This window comes from Piliocolobus tephrosceles, chromosome 2 (assembly GCF_002776525.5).
Source record: "Piliocolobus tephrosceles isolate RC106 chromosome 2, ASM277652v3, whole genome shotgun sequence".
NCBI lineage: Eukaryota > Metazoa > Chordata > Mammalia > Primates > Cercopithecidae > Piliocolobus > Piliocolobus tephrosceles.
In genome coordinates, this window is record NC_045435.1 from 153,487,776 (window position 1) to 153,508,395 (window position 20,620).

Genomic DNA, 20,620 nt, shown 5'->3' on the forward strand with positions numbered 1-20,620 from the left:
TTCATCTTTTTTCTAAATAACCTTAGGTTTATACATTGAATATTAAAATGTAAAACTGAGAATATTTAATTATCAAAATTGATCTCTACAATTTAACATTTTAAAATAAGGGACAAGCTTTTCTGGGTAAGAATATAAGCACAAGTAAAGGAAAAGGTGAGAATTGGGGGAAATTTTAAAATAATGATTGAGATGGAATATATTCATAGGAACAAAATTAAATTCTACTTTTTTTGTTTGAATAGGAGTATCGTTCAGAAAAATCTCTTGAAGAATTGAGTAAACTTGTGCCACCAGAATGCCATTGGTATGATCCTTTTTTTGGTATGGATTTCCATCCCTTTAAAAATAGAAGTTGAATGTGACTAGTACCGTATGTATTGTTATCCCCACTTCGTCTGAACATAAGGAAGACACTGTTAATCTGACACAAAAAGTTCCTGGTCTCATTAATGTAGCAAACCTGTACCATTGAAAACTTTAAAGTCTGAGATTCTTGAGACATGGATGTGTTTAACAGATTTTTTGTATATTTTTTTGAGACATAGTCTGGCTCTGTCACCCAGGCTGGAGTGCAGTGGCACAATCTCGGCTCACTGCAAGCTCCGGGTTCACGCCATTCTCCTGCCTCAGACTCCTGCGTAGCTGGGACTACAGGCGCCCACCACCAAGCCCAGCTTATTTTTTGTATTTTTAGTAGAGATGGGGTTTCACCATGTTAGCCAGGATGGTCTTGATCTCCTGACGTCATGATCCACCTATCTCGGCCTCCCAAAGTGTTGGGATTACAGGCGCGAGCCACAGTGCCCGGCTGTATTTAACAGGTGTGTGTGTGTGTGTGTGTGTGTGCACGCGCGCTCAAGTATGTGCTACACAGTGTTCTGAGTATAGAGATTCACAATCAAACAGACCCAGGTGATTCAAAAGGTTGCTTCAATTTGCACATTTTACATTTGAACAAGTAGTTCGTTTTTCAAGTGATTTTCTGTCATCTTGGCATCTTAATTGTTTAGAAACAGTCTTTTTCTTGGTTCTTATATTTGCCTTTTCCTCAGGCAAGCCTACTGGAAATAATTTTTTAAGATAAGTTGCATGAATTTTTTTTTTAAACCATGGTTGTTTCTATTTCATGTTGCAGTGTGCGTGAAGGAAAATTGGAGCATACACTTGCCCGAGACTTGGTTCCAGGTGATACAGTTTGCCTTTCTGTTGGGGACAGAGTTCCTGCTGACTTACGCTTGTTTGAGGTAAGTTTGGGGATCTGATTGTAATAAGTGAAAATACGTGGATGTAGATTAAAGGATAAACATTGCCAGTTTTAAATCATTGCCTACTATGATTCCTAATCACAATTCTACTCACCCTCACCTGAATTGGAAGCCAACTGGTAAATCAACCCTTCATTACAATTGGACAAGTAGCATCCATAATATACTTCATCACAATTCTAATCCTAATACCACTAGCTTCCCTAACCGAAAATAATCTCCTCAAATGAACTTGCCCTTATAATATAAAATTTTGAGATTGAGTCTCACTCTGTTGCCCAGGCTGGAGTGCAATGGTGCAATCTCAGCTCACTGCAGTCTCCATCTCCCGGGTTCAAGCAGTTCTCCTGCCTCAGGCTCCCAAGTAGCTGAGATTACAGGTGCCTGCCACCACGCCTGGCTAATTTTTTAGTATTTTTAGTAGAGACGGGGTTTTGCCGTGTTGGCCAGGCTGGTTTTGAACTCCTGACCTCGGGTGATCCACCTGCCTCAGCCTCCCAAAGTGCTGGGATTACAGTCGTGAGCCACTGCTCCCGGCTGACATTGTGAATTTAGTAAGAATTATAAGCATATGTCTTGTGGAGTAATTTATTAGTTATTATTGTTTTCCCCCTACTTGTTAACTTTGCAAGCACTTCATCAGCACATTTTATTCTGCAGTACTGTAGTTAGGTTGATTTTGTTCTAGTTAATCCACTTTTACAGATATAGTTGAACATTTTTTATTCTCTCTACCTTAATTCTGCCCTATTTGTTTTGCCTATTACCTGGTACCCCAAACAGACTTTTGCAACTACTTTGACTGCAGATTGAAATAACCTTCTTTAAAGAGTTGGGGGTCTTTTATCCTGCATCTAAATTTAAATGTACTGAGTTAAGATATAGGCTGATAAAGTCAGTTTCTCTTCTGGACGCAGAAGCTGCTGGTTTTTTGAAATTAAATTGGCTTATTGGAGTTTTGTTGGCTCAGTTTGGCTGTGGTGATCTTTGGATAATTTTGTAAGGCTAGCTGGTCATTTAATACTACTGTATGAAATAAACTCTCATTTAGGGTTTAAAGGAACCAGAAAACTCCTTAGTCAGCTTTGGGATATCATTAATTTCCTCCAAAGCACATAGATTTCACTTTAGAGAAAGCAAGTGAACTTCTGCTATGTAGTTAGTTCCCTTACAGACTAGGCCTAAAGCCAGGGTTGCAACTTCAGTGTCATCATTTTGCAACTGTCATAAATTTTAGTGCTTTCAGATTTTGACTGCAAACTTGCCTGGGTCCTCAGCAACTTCTTGTTAGCACGTTCAGTGACCTGACTGCTGTACAACTTTTGTCTGGTACAACTTTTATCTTCATAAGCTGTGTCTTAACTTGGGCTGCTTTTAACAAAATACCATGCTATTTATTTTTCACAGTTATGGAGGCTGGAAGTTCAAGGTCAAGGTCTGGCACGGTTTGGTTTCTGGCGAGGACCCTTGCTAGCTTGAGATGGCTATCTTCTTGCAGTGTCCTCACGTGGCAGAGACACCAATTTCTCTCTCTTCCTCTTATATAGCCACTAATGGCATCATTAGGACTAGCCTCATGACCTCATCCCCATTCCCAGGGCCCCATCTCCAAATACTATAATGTTGACTGTAGAGCTACAGCACATGACTTTTTGGGATACATAGTTAAGACTGTAACAGGTTGAGACTGCCATTTTGTTTATACTTTTTAAAAACTAATATTGATAACCTAAGGAATTGTGTAGTTTTCCCCTTGCCTGTATCAGGTTTTCAGAAGCCAGTGGTTGAGTCAAGATAGTTTTCCCATGGTATCCACTAGGGATCGGTCCTAGTAGATCCAGTGAGAGCAAAATCCAAAGATGCTCAAGTCCTTTACATACAATTGAGTAGTATTTATATATAACCTCTGCACATTTTTCTATATACTTTAAATCATCTCTAGATTACTTATAACTCCTAATAAAATATAAATGCTATGTCAACGGTTGTTATACTGTATTTAAAAACTTTTATATTGTTTTTTACTGTTGTGTTTTTTGTATTTTTTAAATTATACTTTCTTTGAATATTTTCCGCCTGTGATTGGTTGAATCCACTGCTACAGAGGGAGGACTGTATGGTTGGTGGCAGTGGCCTTTCCAGCAGGAACCTGAGAGGCATTGATGGAGCTAGGACAGTAAAACTTAGAGGAATTGAGTTTTGGGCATGTTCTTTGTTTTTTTTCCCCCTGAGGGTTTTTATTTTAACTTTCAGTGTTATTTGAGAAGAGGCACCACTGGCCAATTACTTGATGATAACCAATGGATTGGTCAGACAATGACTTTAGATGAAGCAATCTTATTGACTATGTATGCCTGGATAACAGTACATTTTATTTTTATTTTTATTTTATTTTATTTTTTATTATTATACTTTAAGTTCTAGGGTACATGTGCACAACGTGCAGGTTCGTTATATATGTGTACATGTGCCATGTTGGTGTGCTGCACCTGTTAACTCGTCATTTACATTAGCTATATCTCCTAATGCTATCGCTCCCCCGTCCCCCACCCCACGACAGGCCCTGGTGTGTGATGTTCCCCACCCTGTGTCCAAGTGTTCTCATTGTTCAGTTCCCACCTATGAGTGAGAACATGCGGTGTTTGGTTTTGTGTCCTTGTGATACTTTGCTCAGAATGATGGTTTCCTTACAAAGGACATGAACTCATCCTTTTTTATGGCCACGTAGTATTCCATGGTGTATGTGTGCCACATTTTCTTAATCCAGTCTATCATTGAACAGTACATTTTGCCTTTGTGAAAACACAGCATATTTTCGGTATTGTTCCAGGTAAAGTCGATATCAATATTTGAATAAATAACTCTTTGTAAGAAAAAACAGTGTGAGGGTCAGATGAAAAAAGGTTGTGTTTTTTTTTGTTTTTTTGTTGTTTTGTCTTTTGAAAATGTTTTACCTCTCTCAACTATAACTTTCTAAGCCCAATAATACATCGCTTGAAATGATAGCAAGATTTTCTTTCACTTGAAGTTCTGAATAAGTCCATTGACACTTTGCTTTGTGGTTCATATGCTTACAGTTGGCCCACATCATTTTTTTTAAACCTGTTTATGATCTGATGATTTTCTAAATGTATCAGACTTCTTTCAGAGAATTGCCACTTGGGCTAGCAGCCAAGATTAAGCTGTTTTTATGATACTGGATTACCAGACCATTTTAATTTGGGCAGAAAGGTTAGTTCTATTAGGAGTCAGGATCTACTGAGGCCAAGCTCAGGAATTCAAACTTAAGAACATGCCAGTGGGCATTATATTGTGAGCCATTTTTCAATCTCATGAATCCTTGTACTTTGTTATAGTATAGCAGTTTGGCTCAGTGAGTAGTTTTTGGTGTCTTCAGGGCTTGTTCCTTTCTGTTCCCTAGTTTCTAAGGAGAAGTAACAAACCAAAGATAATGGGCATGATTGAGCCAGCACAGATATACTTTGGCTACCTGCCACCTGAAGGAGTCAGAAATAATCTCCTTGACTGGAACCCTATGTAGGCATTGTGTTTCTATTTGTGAGGCTCACATTCTTGCACAGTCTGTTGTTAAGACCCACTAACAAGCAGCTGCCTCCACGTTGGGTAAATCCATTACTGGAGCAATCATTCTGTGTCAAGCATTCTGATTTCCTGAGTTAATAAAATACATGTTCCATTTACTCAATGAAAAAATATTCTGGTAAAACACAGGTTGCAATTCTGATTTGGTTTGGTATGCTTTTTCAAAAAAAATCTTTTCAAATATTTGATAAAATGTAAACATATAGTGATATTTTAAATTTAATTATGTTGGTAATGAAGCTAATTTAGGAAATTGTAATCCATTTCTTAGGAAATCGGTCTGTTATGAAACCATTTTCGCCATTTAGCACATATTTGAAAACCATGTACGGCACATTGCACCAGGCTTCAGGGCTTCGAAGTGAAAAAGACAGTTTGTGCCCTCCCCATTGGCAGACACCAACTTGTAAACAACTGTGATTCAAAGAATGATACGTGTCTGCCCATGAAATGAATTGACCATGTGAGCTTAGGCAAACCGCTTGATTTTTTTCAGGCCTGTTTTGTCACTGTGACATAGAGTTGCCCTAGAGCAATTCATTCCAACTTCTAATGTGCATAGGAGTCAGCTGGGCTCTGTTTTGGCAGGTGTGGGGTGGGGCCTGAGATTCTGCATACTTAACCAGCTTTTAGACCATGCCAAAAGCACTAGTCCATCCACCACACTAAAAAAAATATATATATATATTAAAACAGCTTTATTAAGATATAATGTGCATATCATACAGTTCACACATTTAAGGTGTATCATTCAGTGGTTTTCAGTATATTTATAGTTGTACACCCATCACTACCATCTAATTATAGAGCATTTTCATCACTCTCAAAATAAAACTCTTACGTTTTAGCATTCATTCTGTATTTTCCCTGCTTCTAGCAGCCACTAATCTGCTTGCCACTGAAATACATTTGCCTATTCTGGACATTTCATATAAGTAGAATCATACAATATGTAGTCTTTCATGTCTGGCCTCTTTCATTTAACATAATGTTTTTAGGTACTCCATTCAAGTATGTCATTGTTTTTTACTGCCAAATAATTTTCCGTTGTAAGAATTTATATCACATAGTTGGTGAATTTAATCCATTTACACTTACAGGGATTGCTGATAGAAAAGGACTTCTGTTGTTACTTGTTTTCTATTTGCATTATCTTTTTATGTTCCTCAGTTTCTCTATTGTACCCTTCTTTGTGTTTTTTTTTTTCACACCCCTCCAATTGATTTTTTTTTGGATGTACCTTTTTTATTTCCTCGAATTCTTTTCTCTGCATACTTTTTACTTATTTTCTTAGTGATTACATGTGGATTACAGTGAACATCCTAATTTATAACAGTCTAGTTTGAAGTGATACCAACTTTGCTTCAGTAGCATACAAAATTGTACGGCCCACACCTCCCTCATCTTTGTTATTGTTGCAAATGACATCTTTATGCATTCTGTGCCCATTAATATAGATTTATAAGCATTTTATGCATTTATACATTTTTAATTATATAGGAAGCAAACACAGGAGTCATGAACTCAACATACATATGTTTACCTACATAGTTAGCTTCATTGGAATTCTTTATGTCTTCATATGGCTTTGAGTTACTTTCTACTTTCTTATTTCAGCCTAAAGGGCTGTCTCTTAGCATTTCTTATGAGTCAAGTCTGACTAGTGATGAACTTTTTTAGCTTTTGTTTATTTAGGAATTTAAAAATTTCTCCTTCATTTTTAAAAGATAATGTTGCCAGATAGAAAATTATTGGTTGACAGTTTTTTTTCTGAATATTGTAAATGTCTGTTCTTTTTGACCTCTCTGTTTTCTGATTAGGAATAAGCTATTAATCTTAATGAAAATTCTGTTATGTGATAAGTTGTTACTGTGGCTGTTTTCAAGATTCTGTCTTTATCTTTCAATGGTTTGATTATAATGTGTCTCATTGTGGATGTCTTTGAGTTTATTCTATTTGGATTTCATTGAGCTCCTTTGTTGTGTAGATTTATGTCTTTCATCAAGTTGGGGAAGTGTTCAGCCATTTTATCTTCAGCTATTTCTGTCACCTCATTTTTCCTTCTGAGATTGTACTGGCATACCTCATTTTATCATGCTTCAAAGATAATGCATTTAAAAAAATACATTAATAGATTTGTGGCAAACCTGTGTCAGGCAAGTCTGTTGGCGCCATTTTTCCAACAGCATGGTGCTCACTTTGTGTCTCTGTGTCACATTTTGGTAATTCTCACAGTATTTCAAACTTTTTCAGTATTATATCTATTATGGTGATCTATGATCAGTGATCTTTGCTGTTACTGTTAAAATTGTTTTGGGGCACCATTAACTATGTTCATGTAAGACCATGAATGTAATCAATAAATGTTCCGTATTTTCTGACTGCTGCGTTGTCCAACTGCTCTTTCCCTCTCCTTGGACTTTCCTGTTCTCTGAGAAACAACAATATGGAAATTAAGCCAATTAGTAACCCTACAGTGGCCTCTTAAGTGTTCAAGTGAAGGAAATATCGCATGTCTTTCACTTTAAGTCAAAAGCTAGAAATAATTAAGCTTAGTGAGGAATGCATGTCAAAAGCCAAGACAGGCTGAAAGCTAGGCCTCTTGCCTCAAACAATTAGCCAAGTTGTGAATGCAAAGAAAAAGTTCTTGAAGGAAATTAAAAGTGCTATTCCAGTGAACACACAAATGATAAGAAGTAAAACATCGTTATTGTGGATATGAAGAAAGTTTGAAAGGTTTCGATAAAACATAAAAGCAGCCACAATATTTCCTTAAACCAAACTTAATCCAGAGCAGGACCATAACTCTCTTCAGTTCTATGAAGTCTGAGAGAAGTGAGGAAGCTGTCAAAGGAAAGTTTGAAGCTTGCAGAGGTTGGTTCATGAGGTTTAAGTAAAGAAGCCATCTCTATAACATATAAGGGCAAGATGAAGCAGCAGATGTTAGTGGAGAAGCTGCAGCAAGTTATTCAGAAGATGTAGCTAAGATCACTGAGGAAGGTGGTTATACCGAACGTTTTCAATGTAGGTGAAACAGCTGTATCTTCTGAGTAACTTTTTCTGTATACTCGAATCAGAAAGTTAGCAATTTATGTAAGCATTTACCATGGGATAAAATTAATTTCATGTATTGTTTTCAGTAATACATAACACTTGGTTGGTTTGGCTTTGAGTGTTAATAAGTTACATACATGAAGATTTTAAATTACATTTTCTTCATTTGCATAAACAGTGAAGTATCTTAATTTTTGAAAGCAGAAGTAAGAAATTTTTTGATCAGGCAGCTACAGGTGATTATTTTGGAAGATTGTTTCTGGGGAGAAAAATCCATTTCTAATTTGCTTTTTAATGATTTGCTTTTAATTCTAGACTCGAGAGGTGATTGATTGCCTTATCAATATACTGTATGTCAAACAGTTCTTTAGCTTAAGAACTTATTTGTAGCTGCCAGTTGTTCCATGTTAACCTGAATTTTTAAAAGTACTTTCTGCCTTTCAGGAAACCTTTGTGACTGGCATTTGATTTCTTTCTCCCTAGTGTTTTATGTGAATAATAATCTTGTGAATTTTTCCAATCATTTTTATTGTGTAGATGTTAAATATTTAGACTGTGGATTATATAGTCATCTTGATTCTTATTTATATTCTGATTTTTGAACTGCTTTATAGCGTATTCACACCTCCACCAGAGTGCTTGAAGAAGAATGAAAGTGAAAATCAGTTTTCTTGTTCATTAATAGGTCTTCTGAGGGTTTAGTACTTACACTTTTGGCTAGGTGTCTTGGGGCTGTCTGAGTCTTTGATTTCACTTTATCCTACCTTTCTCTCATGAATGCAATGAATAATGACTGTAATATCTTTCTTCTCAGATGAATTAAATTGTGATTTTATTAAAGTGTAATAGGCTTGCCTCATTTATTAAATTCCACCTTTTCTTTCCCTCTACTCCCTCAAAACGACTTCTTAGGAAAACTCTTGCAGTCACTATTAAGAGAATATAACTTGTGACTTAGAAAGTATTCGTATTCAACAGATAGTTGAAATCTTTGCAGATCAGGACATTGTGAGATTTAGACACATTGAATGATAATTTCAGTTTTAGTTACAAATTTATAATGATATAGAAAAAAATTAGGGTCCTGAGCCCCTTTTTCTTCTGCATTAGCTTGTGTATTACACCAGACAAGGGCTCTCTTAAGTGATTGTTGTTCTGAGGCTGAAACCAAAGAGCTAGGTTGCTGACAGAACCATGAAATCATGCTTTTCCTCTTTTTAAAAACAGCAGATTAAAAAAAAAAAATTCCTTCTCTATTAGTCACTTCATGTTAGTATTTATCCGTGTTTAAGATTTACATTTAAAGCAAAAGTCTTCAAAGGGAAAACATGAGTTTTACGTCTCTTAGGGAAGGAATTCTGTAAATTTCTACAAGTATTTATTTTTAAATATTAGTAGATCTCTTTTCTAGTTAAGATCTTGGAAAATTTTGTGCAACTCTGATTGTTGTAACAAGCATTAAAGATGAGCTTGCTAAATAAAATGAACCTTGTATAAATTTACTTGTAATTCAGAAAATACATAATATTTTTCATAAATTTGCTTTATGTGTTATACCTGTCTTTTTCTATAAGTGGTTACAAAATTGGGGAGGAGAAATAATTTGTAGATTGATCCTTTAAATAGGAGGAATCTGGAGTTAAAATCTTTCAACACTGGAATTTTATCTGCATAGCGTTCTACCTCTATAATGTTGGGTGAGTTACTTAACCTTTCAGTGCCTGTAAAGCAGGGATAATAATAGTAATTACTTGCCTCATAGGAGTTGTTAGTAGGATTAAATGTGATAATTTAGCATAGGTATGTAGCATAGTGCCTAGCAGATTGTAAGCAATGAAATGTCAGCCGAGTTCTAGTATTGACATTATCTTTGAAGAAAGGCCCATTTTAAGATTTGTTTCTCTTGCCTTGCTAATAAATGTGTTATGTGAAAAGTTAAATAGTTCCAAGGTTAACGTGGAAAGAAAAGTCAAATAAATATGTTCCTTTAATAAAGAAAAATTCACTTGCCTTTGAACATGGCAGGTGTTTTTTAAATCTTCAGTTGGGTTAAGGTAACGAACCCGAATTTATTAACTGGTTTGTGTTTGTATACACAATTAATGTTAAATGCAAAATCCTTTAATGTCTAAAGGACTGTTGATCTGTGTTTTAAAGAATAATTTTTGTAAGCTTATTTTGATACGAAAATGCATTCCATTGTCATACTATCTAAACTTTTGGGAAATGCTAGCACAATTTTGTCTCTTTGGAGTTATATTTATTTTCATGATGAATATTTTAAAACTTACAATCTAATGTAAACTCTTATTTTTGCAGTTATGTGTTTGCCTAACACACAAACACACCAAGCATGTTCCTGCCCCCAAGGTCTTTGTACTTTTTTCCCTTTACGGGAAATCCACTCTCCCTAATTATGGCCCAGCCTTTGAGCTCTCAGGTCTATCAGGGCTCTGCAGAGGATTACCTGGTTTTGGGGAATGTTTTCTTCTAAAATGTGACTCTATCTTTATTATGTTTGTTGTTTTCCCCCACCTGGCATTGTATATTATAAACTTGTGCTTGTTTAAAATCACTTTCCCATTATATCCAAGGGTAGAAACTTTGTTTTGTTCACTGCTGATATTCCTACTGTGTGTGATAAAGTACAGGCATGGTACATTGTAAGCAGTAATAAATATTTGTTAAATGAATGTAGGAATGTTGTTGATCAAATTAAAACAGTTTTGTTGCAGAGATGAAGATTCTGTGAACCAATTTTTAATAATCATTTTACATGAGGTTATTTGAGGTTTTTATGCTCAGAAATGAACCATTTGAAAAGATGTAATTTATAACTTTTCACCCCCCGCCAAAAAAAAAGAAAAAGAAGATTTAAATTTAGAATACTTCGTATGTAGTGTGAACTGAGGATTAAGAAAGGCCTGATTGAGAATACTGACTCAACTTAAAATAGCAGTGATACTGTGCAGTAATTTATCCTGTTTTCTTTCCAGGAACTTGCTCAGTGCCTAACACTGATAGTCAGTAAATGTTGGGTGAATGAATGAGCCGGTAAAATCAGTAATGTCGTGAACTAGTTCCTAGTTTGTTAAAGAGTACCCTAAGGACCCTTGAATAATTGCTTCTGGAATAAGATGGGTGGAAGTTTGCAACAGAATCACCTGGAGGCCTTGTAAATACAGTCTGTTAGGTTGACTTTCTCTACCTTGTGTTGGAGGTGTAGCAAAGGACTCTTCTAACAAGTTCTGAGGTAGTGGATGTGATGCTGTCCTCCGTTGAGAACCTTTGCTGTATACCTGTATTCCTGTTGAGGTGATTCACATTAATGTATTGAAGGTTTTGAGAAGCACTGCAGTAGAGGAAGCTATTTAACTCTTAACTATTTCTGACTTACTTGGCCCTAGTCCTCTCCCCCACTTGTTTGTATGTATGTATGTATCTATCTATACTCTTAAAATAGTTTTTTTTTTCCTTTTTTCTGTATGCTTGGGTAGGTAAATACTATGTCAGGAGTGAAGCCTTCAAAATTGAGCTCTATTGCAGAGTTGGAAGATATTATGATAGTTATGATCTGCATGAAAACATTTGTATACATTTTTGAGTCTTGCAAATTATAATTTGGAATAAACGTAGGGATGTATAACAAGAATAATTTTATGAAAGTTGATTCCAAAATGAAATGATTTCTAAGTGACATTTTTCCCCTTTATTCATGTATCACTTTCAGTCATCGTTGGTGGTTTTAATCTGCCAAGCCATTTTTCCAGAACTTTAGGGACTTGACAAAATTAGGAAATAATATTTTGTCATGAAAAGTTGAGTTTTCTCTAGATGAAGATTGAGTCTTAGCTAGTGTCAAATTTTTCCTAGTTGTATTTTCAATTTTGGACTAATCTAGTCTCATGGTACAGCATCCTACTTTGCTTGTCTTAGATTTTGTTGACTTAATTGTATTTTAAAATATGATTGTACTGATTCTGGTCTTTTGTCTTAGAGTGATGGTTTTGATACAAGATGTGGCTAATCAATGGAAAAGGGATATTTGAGGAAGAAGTGATGTTCTTCCTCAACAACTCTAGAGATGTTAAATGTAGCACAAAATTTGAATCTGGGTTTCTTTATGTTCCCTAAGGCTGTGGATCTTTCCATTGATGAGTCCAGCTTGACAGGTGAGACAACGCCTTGTTCTAAGGTGACAGCTCCTCAGCCAGCTGCAACTAATGGAGCTCTTGCATCAAGAAGTAACATTGCCTTTATGGGAACACTGGTCAGATGTGGCAAAGCAAAGGTAAATTTTTTTTCCTGTTGTGAAAAAAGCAGTTCCTTTGTTTGAAATTATTTTCTTAATTATTTTTTGCTGATTTTATGTGGAATTTTTCAAATACATGACAAAAGATAAAACTGAACTTAACCCATTACATCTATTTGTGAAACGGGGGAGAATCTGTGTCCCTGAGTAGAACATTTCCATAGTTCTGCTATTTCACAGATAATGGATAATCCTCATTACCTGTTTCTTTGTAAAGAGAGAAACAGTGGTTTCATGGATGTGTTTATTATTAGTTAAATACATTTTTAATGTAGTTGATATGATACTGGCTGTAATAATCTATATATTGTTCACCTGTTGATCGATTTCAAATGCTTCGTATCCTGAATTCTGATACTCCACCAGTGCAAAAGACATCATTCACTAGGGATAAAAAGAAACTATATTAAATGTCTCCTATTGAGTGTAATACATATTTGTATTTCAGAAATACTAATATAGGCAAAAAATAGGCCTCAGAATTGAGTCTGCAATACTTTTTATTTTGAGACGGAGTCTCACTCTGTTGTCCAGTCTGGAGTGTAGTGGTGTGATCTTGGCTCTCTGCAACCTTCACCTCCCAGGTTCAAGTGAATCTCATGCCTCAGCCTCCCGTGTAGCAGGGATTACAGGCACATCCCACCACGCCTGGCTGATTTTTTGTATTTTTAGTAGAGACGGCATTTCACCATGTGGGCCAGGCTGATCTCGAACTCCTGACCTCAAGTGATCCACCCCCCTTGGCCACTCAAAAGTACTGGGATTATAGGCGTGAACCGCAGCACCTGGCCAGCAATACATTTAATGTAATGTTTGTTTCCAGGGTTTAAATCATAAGGGGCAAATGGTTATGACAGTAACATAAAAAAGTAAATTTGCTAAGGAAATCTTACGAGTGTGTATGTTAGACATCTTCACTGTAGGTAAGACTTTGAAAGTTGTTGGATGTGTGTATATGTTTTGGTTTATATTTCATCTGGATGTAAATGTATTTTCCTGTTTTTCCCCTTAGGGTGTTGTCATTGGAACAGGAGAAAATTCTGAATTTGGGGAGGTTTTTAAAATGATGCAAGCAGAAGAGGTGAGTACTTAATATGTTAATGATGTATTTGTTCCAAATTTGGAATTCTTCATTGTAAGTAGAGAATATTGGATTACTTTGTATACTGTTGAGAGCAATATTTTATTCAGAATGGAAATCAGTTGTCTCTGTTCAGAAACATAATTGGAAAGCCTGTAATTGAAAAGGTCTAAATTGATGTTGTTAGTATTCTAAAGGATTTTGAGCTTTACTCATTGTTTATAGCAGAAAAAGGCTTATAACCACTCATTTGTAGATCTTATTATTTTCAGAAATTAGTGGTGTGGTAATTTTAAGGATTAGTAGTTAGTATATTTGTACTTTGGAACATGTCTTCTATCAAATTTTTTCAACTTCACATAATTCCAAGTAAGGGTGGCAGGGAAAAGATTGCCAAGTAAAATAACCTACAAAATATTCTTGGCTAAATGTATTAAAGATGAGTTCATTTTAAATACTTTCTTATTTAAAAGGAAGTTGCATTCTGCAAATGTCATGTTCTCCCCAAATCCTCTGGATTTCTCGGGTAACCTGCCAAAACTCCAGTATGTGATGCAGAGTGGGAACTCATTCCAAGAGGCGTGGTAGTGAAGGGATGAATAGAGAAGAGGGTTAGCAGATGAGGGGGGATTAAAAGACCTGGGTTACTAGCATGTTTGTGGATACAGAAAGGGGAAAATTGGAAAAGTAAGTGAGAGAGCAGCTGATGGTAATGAAGTCCTGCAGTGGTTGGTAGGAGGGAGAACAGATTTTTTCTCAGAAGGAAGCATAGAGAGAACGGACCTTTTCAAATAAACAGGTTTTTAAAAGTAGAAAATTTCTATTCCTCACTGTGTGACCTTGGGCATTGTGTAAAATCTAAGTCTCAGTTTTCTCAGTGAAGGTGCTTATTTACCTTATGGGAGAGTTGGATGGTTAACTTGGGAATTGCTTTGTCAGGCACTTAGCAAGTCTCTGACACTTGATAAAGCTTAGTAAATATGGCTAATTGTGGTGACACTCTTCTTCAATTTATCAAGGCACCAAAAACCCCTCTGCAGAAGAGCATGGACCTCTTAGGAAAACAACTTTCCTTTTACTCCTTTGGTATAATAGGTAAGAGAAGAGTGAGTATGTGTATATTTTTATTTGAGTTTTCTTTTCTGAATGTGAAGGGTGGTGGTATTCTAGTTTTATTTATTGGCTTTTCTTTTTTTTATTAAGTTTAATACTTTTTAAAATTGTAAGACTACTAGTCATTATTCATTTCAGCAAAGAAAAAAGAGAACTCTGATTCTTGTAATCAGAAAATATTTCTTTAAACATTTTAGTATTTATCTTTCAAAAATGTAATACTGTAGTTTTATGGACTGCTTTTCTATTTTTATTTCACATGTCCTGTCATAAAACTCTTGTCATTAGATTGATGCTCACACAAAACAAATGTAAAGGTTGTATAGTATTCTCTTTTGTGGGAAAACATGTAAGAAGACCTCTTCTAGACATTTAGGATTTTTTGAGGTTTTTTTTATTATATAAATACTTCTCCAGTGTGGGTATCTTCTGGTAAATACCTCTCTTTTTTAAGGAAAAATTCTTAGAAATAAAATTTATTTAGTCAAAGGGGATCCATGTAACTTTTAAATTTTTGGCCAGCTTTAAGTGTTGTCATTAACTTCAACTGTAAATAAAAGGGTTCTCATTGTTTGATTTCACAGTTCATTATTAGGGAAACTGAATGCTTTGTCATGTGTGGGTTGATCATTTTTATTTCATTTTATGACCTGCCAACGATTTTTGTCGCTTTTCCTGTGTCTTGAGTCTTAGATTGATAAAAGCTTTTTATATGACTAGATTTTCAGTATTTTTGTTGTATAAGTTATAAGTATTTTTTTCCAATTTAAATTGCCTTTGAGGCATGTAGAATAAACTTGGTAAGAGGGCAATATATGTAATTAACTGTTTATGACTAGTGTTCCATTATCGGATCGCTAAGCATGTGGGAGTTATTTATATCCTACTGCTCAAGGTCATTGCCAAGGTCTGATTGCAAAAATTCAAAAAATTGCAACCTCAGACACAAATGGGTTAAAACATCCCCTCTTCCTTGAGATTCTGTTATCACCCTCCTATTGATAATCTCTGAAATTAAGTTGGTTTTGTTCTATTCCTAAAGATTTCCCAACCTCATGTTTATAAGAACATTTATTAAAACATTGTTGTATAGTTTTTTATTTTTGACATTTTACTATTTTATTTAAAATTTGTTTTAGTACATGACTTAAGGCAGAGTTTTAACTTTTTTACTCAAGTTAATTATCCCATTAATTCTGTAATCCAGTCTTTATTCATGGGGTTGAAGTCACATTTTTATCACACATTAAGCACTTGCATTAATTTTGAAGCCTTTTCTCCTTTAATTTTCTTACCATGTTAATTATTCCAGCTAACTTAGTATTTCAGAGTCAGTAATACATTTTTTGTTGTTGTTGTTGTTGTTGAAACGGAGTCTCGCTCTTGTTGCTCAGGCTGAAGTGCAATGACATAATCCCGGCTGACTGCAACCTCTGCCTCCCAGGGTTCAAGCGATTTCCCTGCCTCAGCCTCTCAAGTAGCTGGGATTACAGGTGTGCGCCACCACACCTGGCTAATTTTTTAATTTTATTTTTAATAGACACGGGGTTTTACCACATTGGCCAGGCTGATCTTGAACTCCTGAACTCACGTGATTGCCCACCTCAGCCTCCCAAAGTGCTGGGATTACAGGAGGAGTAGTGCAATTTTGAAGCACTATTTCTGTTAATACAATATTAGTTGAAATAACTTCTTAAATAGTAATTCTGTTTATCCATCTATCTTCATTGTAAACATAAAGTAGAAGGGTAGGAAGTTGTCTTAGTTTTTTTTCACTGGTGTGTGTGCCCTCATAACTCCTTTCATTTGATTATTGCTCTTTTCTAGAGATTTTATAGTGAATTTGATAAACTGAAGGACATTCTAGCCAATTAAATCTTTGTAGTTTCTATTAGCACTATAACCATAAAACCATTTCAAGTTTAGTAATAAATATGTTTCAACTTTATGATTATCTGGTTTTATGTTAGTATATCACATTGGACATAATTTCTCTTTCCAAGGTCAAGAGCTAGATCAGGGGTCAGCAATTTTTTTTTTTTTTTTTTGGTAAAGGACTAGATAGTAAATATTTTAGTCCATATGGTCTCTGTTGGAAATAGTTTACTTTGCCATTAGCATGAAAACAATCATAGAAAATATGTAAATAAATGAGTGTGGCTATGTTCCAACAAATTTCATTCACAAAAGCAGACAAGAGACCCACAGATTATAGTTTACTGACCCCTGGTATAATCCTTTTTACATGATTTCTTCCATCATGATAGTGTTTGGGATAGGATCTTAGAAAGTTACTATTTGGATATTCTTTAGTTATACAAAGATGAAAAAAACCTTGTCTTAAATGTTCATATTGATTTACAGTCTTGAGATAGGTGTATTTTATCAAACCTCTGATGAATCTGTTTGGTTTTTCCTTACAAAGCTGCTTGTGTGCCCCTTTACCCCTGTTCTTTTCAAAGATAAAAGGTTAAAGCAAGGAGTATTCGTTCAATTGATTTTTAAATTTTTGAAATGCCTTGAAAGTAGTAATTTTTAGATGTTAGTGCAGTCATAGGTACTTAACGTAAGGCACATCACTTTTTGAGCCAAGTGCTAAGTGTCCCTTTGTATGTAGTATGGATTTGCTGAGAAGTGTCTGGATATTGTGTTATGGAAAATGAAGTGTTAGGGTTTAATTTTGCACGTTTGATATTAAATAGAAGACCTATATGTTTGCTGCCACCTTCTGTTTTTCATTGTATGAAAATACTGGTAATTTAAACAAAAATAGTAAGATACTATTGCATTAAGGGATAGATGGGAGCAGTGTCAACCAAAAGTAAAACTGTGTGAGCACACGTGTACCTATGTGAGTATGCACAGTATTCACATTAAGCAGTGTTAACTTTAACCTCCCCTGTTTAATGGATTTTTATAAAATCTTGTAATTGTGATCTGATATGCTTTCCCTTTTATTGTCAAGGAATGTTTTAGATGCCTTCAGCTTGTTCTGTTCCTTCTAGGTGATTGTATGTAAAAGGGAAGAATAACTGTTTCTCTTTCAGGAATCATCATGTTGGTTGGCTGGTTACTGGGAAAAGATATCCTGGAAATGTTTACTATTAGTGTAAGGTAAGTTCCAATACTTCATAATTGGAGTTTCTTTTGCCTCTTTTATTTCTCTAATGGACATAGCTTATGTTTTATTATGGAGGTCAGTATTACATGGAGCCCATAAGAGTATAATATCGCTACATAAATAGTTCAGAAGTCATATATTAAAATTACCTCCAGAAAAATGAAAATGTATATATATGGTAATGAAGAAAACCCACACTAGATGTCTGGAATTACTAATGCATTATTGCCTTTTTATATATAAATAGACAATTAAGGATTGTCTAATTGAAAATTAGCAGCATGAAAGAGAAAGTTCACAATATAGAAATTGAATAATCAATTTCAGAGGAAAATGGAGCATTGAAGAAATGAAGACAAATTTAAAAACCAAGTGTTTGTAGTTTCGGAGACCTGTGAAGAAACTGCATCCATGAGATAGATTGTTGTAGAAAAGGATCAGAGAACAGAAAGAGTTTTTAGAAATTAACATTATGAATGCTGAAATTAAAAATTCAATTGAAGGGGTGTAATATAAATTCAAAGAGGTTCCCCCCCTAAAAAGAGTAAAAAGTCTTAGAAAGAATGAGATAAAATGATGAAAAGGAATAATTTCAGAAATACCATTTCTAACTAATTGGAGTTTCAAAAAGATGTAAGGAGAAATTATGTAAGATATGACACACAAATATTTTCTCAAGCTAAGGCAAAATAAGTCTTTATAGATTGAAAGGATTCACCAAATGCCAAGCAGAATGGAAGAAACTTCAACCTTGATACATAATTGTGAAACTAAAGAAAAAATGTCAGGACATCTACAAAGGGAAGGATAACTACGCTGGCATCAGACTTCTCATTAGCAACTGCAGTTTCTACCACGGGGTCTTTTTAGGTTCTTCTAAACATTCCAACTCATAAGACATTCACAGACCACATCTGATACCTGTGCCCTGAACACAGCAGGGTAACTTAAGGCAGCCTTCTAAGAGTCTGCAGCAGTCCATGTAGCAATTCACTCAAGTAAAAGGAGATAAGGTCAGCCTTGTGAGTGTGGGATTTACCTTGGGTTAAAATATCTCTATGAGAGACATATTTTGAAACATGCGTTTCCAGATGCCTGCAAGGGATGTGTCTAGTTACAAGAGTTACTACACTTTAGAAACTCAAAGCTATGACTTCCTATAAGATAATTATAACTTTCCTCTTCCAGAGAGATTTTATTAGTCCCTTAATCCCTTAATCATAGCAGTGTTACCTAGCAGCATATTTGATATATTATTCTTACCAGGTCACTAAGTGAATAGAACTGGAGTTAATCAAATCCAGAAGGGGAAGATTATTTTATTAGCTCTTCATCCATAGCAACATCAGATTGCATTAGAATACAGTGGAGTAGTGGTAACAGATTACGGGGCAAATGATCATAAATCTGTAAATTAGGCCTAGCCAAAGGATTGGTCCAATTAGTTACAAATAAGTAGGCAAGCAGAACATTCATTTCCTACCCATCCTTGTATGAATTCCAGCAAAACACGGGTGAAGGAAAGGAAGATGATAATAGACATAAGAAAGGGCAAGAATAAGGAAAAGAAATCCTGGTAGACATCTGTTGTAGGCATAGGAAATATTTCAAATATTAGAACAAAAGTCAAATAGATTACAAGGAATCATGAATGAGAAGTAAAAAGATATTTGTGATATAGTGAAGGAATGTTTTTTTTTTTTTTTATTTCTCAAGGGGGTGAAAATGCAATTTGAAACTCTTGGTTTAAATTTGTATTTAAAAAAGCCATGGGTTAAATATAAAATAAATTTAAAATGGGGAATAAGTTTGAGATATTAAACACTGACATATTATCCATTGGATCATTTTTAGTTTTTGAGGATTTGGGGTTTTATTTGAGTTCTTTTTGTACAGATTGACATATCATAACTTTTATTTTTTCTTCAAGGTCTTCCAAAGGACAAGAAACTTAAAAATTTTCAAATAGAATAAAACTCATTCTATTTTGCAATTCTGTTTTGCAGTATGGATCCACTGGAATCTTTTATAAATATAAGCTACATTATGGGACCTTTAATGATCCTATTTTTCCTCTTTCTTGAAGTATTTTACAATTTCTTCACCCTAGGAATTATTTTAACAATTATTTGCAAGAGTGCTGAAGATGACTAAAACAATAAGAAAGCAGAAAAATGATGGAATCATTTAGAAGGTTGATGTAATAAAATAAATCATCACTATTCTCTTATTATTTAGTTTTCTTATTGTGTTTCCTAAAGTATTGCATCATTTAAGAAGGTGTAAAAGAAGTCAAAAGGCACAGTCTTTAGGTTTGTTTGTTATAGCTTTCGTTGAACAAAAGTGAGAATTCAAAATTTTTCACTTTCTACTATAATGGCAAAGAGAATAATTGACAGAGAAGACTTTTCACAATTATTAGGCAAATCAGAAGATCAGTGCAAGGAGCCAAGTAGAAGCACTGTAGGCTGTAAGGATGTGGGTGAAATTAATCATACAAGTGAAATCTCAAGACTGAGTCTTTGGATGATGATACTCTAGATCTTCTCAAACTCCTTAGTTTTGATGAGTGAGCAGTCTGTTTTTAAGGACAAAAAAGAAAAAGGTATTCTCTTCCAGTTAATCATTCTGCAGCAAGGACTCTATCATGCAGTAGTTTTTAGCAAGAATCTGGACGATCTCTTTTTGCTAAACGAATATATGACCCTATTTCATTCATCTTTTATGATGCTTGTTTACCAGCATTGACTTCATACTGCTTTTAAATGGAGAACTGCTGAAGACTGGTATGAATATAAAAGTGATTAAAAGGAAATAGATTATGCAGAAGTAGAAAAATTCATTGGAGTCATCATTGTAATTGGTGTTTATAAATCTAAAATTGAAAATGTTTTGCAGTCATGGACCAAAGAAGGTAGCTGTTCTCTTTTCAACATAATTGGGGACCATCAATGGTTTTAGAAGTGTTGCAATTTGACAGAACAAATGCAAGAAAGAAGAACTAGAATGATAAGCTAGAGCCTGTTAGAAATATGTTTTGAAATCTGAAATCAGTATTTATAAGATAA

At 34.8% G+C, this 20,620-nt stretch overlaps 1 protein-coding gene across 9 annotated transcripts in view; it reads left to right on the top strand.

Moving 5' to 3' along the window:
• ATP2C1 (ATPase secretory pathway Ca2+ transporting 1) overlaps positions 1-20,620 on the top strand; it is a 157,278-nt gene that overhangs the window by 81,781 nt on the left and 54,877 nt on the right. For all 9 annotated transcript variants that reach the window (XM_023207405.1, XM_023207411.1, XM_023207413.1 and 6 more), the window contains 6 exons: positions 246-307; positions 1,139-1,247; positions 12,061-12,216; positions 13,250-13,318; positions 14,338-14,413; positions 17,479-17,545. In XM_023207405.1, the coding sequence (XP_023063173.1) occupies positions 246-307; positions 1,139-1,247; positions 12,061-12,216; positions 13,250-13,318; positions 14,338-14,413; positions 17,479-17,545 (539 nt within the window). The remainder of the gene's footprint in view (positions 1-245; positions 308-1,138; positions 1,248-12,060; positions 12,217-13,249; positions 13,319-14,337; positions 14,414-17,478; positions 17,546-20,620) is intronic.